Source organism: Chelonoidis abingdonii, chromosome 21 (assembly GCF_003597395.2).
Source record: "Chelonoidis abingdonii isolate Lonesome George chromosome 21, CheloAbing_2.0, whole genome shotgun sequence".
NCBI lineage: Eukaryota > Metazoa > Chordata > Testudines > Testudinidae > Chelonoidis > Chelonoidis abingdonii.
In genome coordinates this window covers 4,351,772-4,356,888 of record NC_133789.1, presented here as the reverse complement: position 1 = coordinate 4,356,888, position 5,117 = coordinate 4,351,772, and the positions used below count along the sequence as shown (strand labels likewise).

The following is a 5,117-nucleotide window of genomic DNA, read 5'->3' as shown; positions in this document are numbered from 1 at the left end:
TTTTGGTGCAACCACTTTTATTTTATCTTTACAACAAGGATGGAGCAGGTTTATGCGATGCTGCCAGCATTGGAGGCTATCCTGGGCCACAGATCTGCGCATTCCTTAGCCACGGGGCCTGTGATTGCTGAGCCTGTAAAAGTGGGGAAGGAAAAGGAGAAGTTAAGAACTATTTAGAGCTTATTAACAACAGAGCCATCACGACGTCTCTGCAGGAGCATCCAAGATGCCCACTTTTCATGGCACTAAGGATAGTTTGGTCCTTTTGCCTGAAGACAGTGATGCTTTCCTTGGACCACGAATGCAGACATTTGTGCTGCACTATTCTTTATGAGTTTGCTCTTGTCCAGTGCAACAGATTGCCATCTGTACCTTTCATTTCGCCTTTGTTATTTACTATCACACCCGCGTTGTCTTCAAAATAGAGGAACACCCCATCTTTTCTCCGGTACGATTTCCGCTGCCGAATTACCACTGCTGGGTGCACTGCAGGGAGAAAGACAAGCTCAGGATCCTAAATGTCCAAGTACAGCCCAACAGCCGAAACTCAAAAGGAATCACCCAGGTACAATGTTGTGTTCAACAGTAAGTGTCCTCTTCTGAGCCCTACCCTTGCAAGGCCTCAATAGGCAACAGAATGGGCATACAGGATTTTGGTCCCAGTAAAGGTTTCCTGTTGTATGGGGATTGCCACCAAAGTTATTACCATCAGTGGTCTTTGGGACTGATACCACCAAGCATCCATGTCACAAAATGTTTTTTGTTGATGGCTTCTCAGAGGAAGCTAAGGTCTGGATGGGCTACAGAAACCATGAAGAGTAGGGGTGAGGTGGGAGTAGTCCTGGCTATTGTCTGCTCTGTGAGCAAAGAGGTCTGCAGTTTTCCAGCCTGTCAAGCCAAAGCCCTTCACCGGAACTACATTTATGACAAGCATTTAAAGCAAGTTTCCACCCTAAACACCACTCCACACATTTACTGATTGCAAGTATTTGGTATTTAGTTTCACAAGAGCTAAAACCGCTCTCTGCTGAGCATGCATTCAGTGTGCTGGTTCAGAAGGAAAATCCAGCTTTGCGTGTGTGTATATATCCATTAAAAAAAAACCTAGTCCAATGCAATGTTACACTTGAATGGTATTCAGTCACTCAGGTGTAGATTCATGTTCTAACCCAGTGCTCAAACAGCCTTTTGTAAGGTGAAACCTGGCCACATATCCAGACACAAGGTCACTCCTCACAGAGACATCCAGCAGGGAAAACACTTAAGACTAATTGAAAAAATATATACTAATAATCAAACCAGAACGTGAACCTTCAGGACTGTCACGCCACTCATTGAAGTTAACAGCACACTCTGCTGCTAACCTCACCCAAAAGTGAGGTTTTGCTATCCCCTTCCACGACAACTCGCGAAGCCACTGAGCACAGACCCAGCAAGTGCTTTTTAGAAGGGGGAAGTTGCTGCTTCAGAGACAGGCTGCCTACTTCCAGCATCATTGTTGGTATGTTGAAACTGCCTTGCTCCTTCCAGAGGAAGGGCAATCTACAAGGGACTAGGAAGTCCAGCCGCAGATGGAGGCCTGATGAGATCATGCTGTTATGTCAGTTCTAGTTCTGTCTTGGGTATTAGCTGCAATGCTGCGATCATCGTACATCAAGGTTAGACCCAGCATACTCTACATGCACACCCATGTTTGTGTGCCCGGTTTGTGTTATACCTGGTGACAAACACAGCTCAGTTGTGCCCAGACAGTACTCCCACCTCCCTCCCCAAAGAAACAAATCATGTTTGTAGCACTGCCTTGTGGGAAATCTGGGCACCTCAGGACAGGACAGTACGTCTGTAGCAGACACTTACAGACCAGCCCATGGGACACTTCCAACACTCACCCTTCTTCCTGAGCTCAGGCTTGCCCTTCTTGACAGTAGCCATGACCATGTCACCTACACCGGCAGCTGGCAGCCTGTTCAGGCGCCCCTTAATCCCCTTCACGGAGATGATGTACAGGTTCTTGGCACCTACAAGGAAAAAACCATTTTGAATTAGCCAACTCATCACATAATAGATGTCCCCTCATGGATCACTGTCACACCACTCATTGAAGTTAACAGCACATGCCGCCACCTCACCCAAAAGCGATGCCTTTTTTATGCCCTTCCACGACAACTCACTGAGTCACTGACCACAGACCCAGCAAGTGCTTCTCAGAAGGGGGAAGCTGCTGTTGTTGCTTCTGAGGTAGGATGAATTTTTTAGCAGTATTATTGAGCGATAAGTTTAAATTCTACATAAGCAGATTAACAGATACACAGATGTTAAGGCCAGAAGGAACCATTATGATCATCATCTAGCCTGATTCCTGGCATAACCCAGTAATTTCTGTGTCAAGCCCATAATTTCAGTTTGACCTTAAGCAGCATCTCTCTCAGCAAGGTATCCAGTCTTGATTTAAAGATTCCAAGTGATTGAGAGCCCACCCAGTTGTTCCAATAGTTAATTACCCTTACTGTTAAAAACTAGCACCTTAATTTCTAGTGTGAATTTGCCTGGCTTCAACTTCCAAACCCTGGTTTTCTTTAGTCAGTTACCTACACAAACCCTAACCAGATAAACAGACAAGGCAGAAGGGCTGCTGAAGCAGAAACAAGTGATATTGACTCCAGAAGGGAGCCAGACAGACTCACCTGTGTTATCTGCACAGTTAATCACAGCTCCCACGGGGAGACCAAGGGAAATACGGAATTTCGCACCGGACGAACCACCACGTCCTGTAGGTTAAAAAGAAAAGTATTGGTAACCTCTTTCCTATGTCAGGGATGATATGAATCATGATTAAAATTAATACATTTATTTTAAATAAAATTATAGTTTAAATAAAGTGACTTTTAGAACCTGAATCACATTTTTATTTGTGTTACTAGTTCTTTACTCCCTCCTCCCCCCAATTTACAATCTGGAGTGGATGTTTTCTGGTGCTTCTTTAGTTTCCTAACTATTGTTAGTGTCGTTTATGTGGAAATTACATAGGTTTTGTTCCTACTAAGTTTTGCCCGGAAAGCTGTTCACATCTACTGAAAGAGAAAAGCTCAGATCTCACATTAACATCCTTACTAGGAGAACACAAACTCAAACGCAAAATTGATAAGCAAACAGCCAGTGCCATGTTTGCAATAGATACCATCTTCTCATGCACTGGAAGACTCTGCTACTAAATCAAGTAGGTGTTTCTGAAATCCCCAACCACAAGTGCTTACATTTGCACCTAATTTGGAGCTATTTTTGAAAATTTTGGCACAGGGCATATGACAAAATTCACAACAACTTTGTTAGTGTACTGAAAAGCTAAATAATTCTTCACTGTTAACAATGATACAGTCTTGTTTTGAAATGACAGATTTTACAGGAAGAGAGGTTTTTAATGAAAATACCATTCTAGTCTCTGAGGCTGTAAATGCTTATATGTGAATAAAATTACACATCTATTTAAATATTTGCAGCACCAGGGTCGTCACTGGCAATAGTTAGTTTTTTTGCCTATATCACACCATAATACAAATAAAATACCATACCAGCCGGGGCATTAATAACAAGAGCACTGAGTGATCTCTCCATTTGCTACACATTTTAATCTAAAATTGCAATAGCACAATCACCCAAACAGTCTCAAACCCTACCGAAATCGGCTATTTTAAAACATGCGATTTAAAACGCTCCACTCAGGCCAATGCATTTTTAACCTGCCCATCCCTGTAGATTCTAGGCATCAAACACAACTCAACCCAAGGAAAGCACCGTATCTCTAGCCTACTTTTCCTGCTCTTACTTGCAGGGCTTGTTCCTCCTCTCGCATGCCGAGGCGCAAGGAGCAGTTTCCAGACATGGGACAATCCCAGGTCCTGAGCTCCCCCCGCACCCCTACCCCCAAACTAGGCCCTGCACCTAGGATCTTATTTCGACCCTCACTTCTCATCCACATGGACATCAGCACTCCCCCTTCCAAGCTGCGGCCTCACCCTGAAAGCCCCCCACCCAGCGCCCAGGCCCTCCCACCCCTTCACAGCCTCAAACCTCCGCACTCCCTCCAAGGCCCGGGCTCCTCCACCCCTTCAGCGGGACCCGTCAGTCCCCGTCCCCAGCGGGCCTATCCCCGCTTCCTCCCCTCCCTCAAACCCGGCCCCGAAGGGAGCTCGGGCTCCCCCCAGTCCATCCCCCCGGGTCCCGGAGCCGCGTGACCCCCGGGGCAGGAGGATGGCGACGGATGCTCCCCGCCCCGAGTGGCAGCCGCTCTCACTAGGCCTCACCTCGCTTGGACATCTTGGGTCCAGAAAAAAAAAAAAAGAGAAAAGGTGGCGCAAAGGATGCTGGGATATTAGTGCCCGCACCGCGCAAGGCCTATTGCGTCACACGACGACACGGAGGCGGTGACCTCCCTCGACACGTGACGCAGTTACGCTCTAGACGTTCATCACGCGATAAGGAATGGCCCTCTGGTCTCTGGTAGTCTCAGTGCACCACAGTGCCACCTATGGAGGCACATGGGGAAGTGCAGCCGATTTATGTAAGATCCTTAGGCCACCAAGGACACGTGGCACAGACACTAGAGGGAGGAAGAGTTGGTTTTAGGTTGGTGGAGAAGGGGGGTATTTGCGAAGGCAAATTCTCCCAGCATTGGAGTTTGGCCAGGGCACCTGGGGTAACAACGTTGCTCTGGTATAAAGTGCTTTGGGGTGGGCAAGACCTCAGTTTTATTCCCATCCAAACACACCTTGATCCAATGCTGGTGTAACAACAGAAAACCTCCCTCTCCCAATTCCCTCTGAGCATCAGTTCAGAGGCAGGCACCCATGCTATTAATAGAACCCTGCAAATCTGCGGATACCCACTTTATATCTTCGACCATGTTTGCGGATCAGATGCGGATAGAAATTTTGTATCCTTTCAAGGCTCTGCCTATTAAATCACGGCATGCAGCACTACTTGTTACAGCATCTGTATTGCTGGCAGGGGCAGCTTCAGGCACCAGCGCAGCAAGCACGTACCTGGGACGGCAAGCTGCGGGGGGCGGCCTGCTGGTCGCTCTGAGAGCAGCAGTCAGGCAGCCTTTGGCGGCATTTGTG

The 5,117-nt window shown here is 47.1% G+C and overlaps 1 protein-coding gene and 1 non-coding gene across 2 annotated transcripts; both read right to left on the bottom strand.

Moving 5' to 3' along the window:
• Window positions 1-4,396, bottom strand: RPL23 (ribosomal protein L23). The gene is made up of 5 exons (XM_032791344.2): window positions 4,302-4,396; window positions 2,685-2,768; window positions 1,890-2,018; window positions 373-486; window positions 1-133 (listed from the first exon to the last, which is right to left on the bottom strand). The coding sequence occupies exons 1-5, from the start codon at window positions 4,312-4,314 to the stop codon at window positions 51-53; spliced, it is 423 nt and encodes a 140-aa protein (XP_032647235.1). The 5' UTR covers window positions 4,315-4,396; the 3' UTR covers window positions 1-50.
• Window positions 2,082-2,214, bottom strand: LOC116831508 (small nucleolar RNA SNORA21). Its single transcript, XR_004375219.1, has one exon. It is a non-coding gene; the product is annotated as a small nucleolar RNA SNORA21 (small nucleolar RNA).
• Window positions 4,397-5,117: the final 721 nt, after the last annotated feature.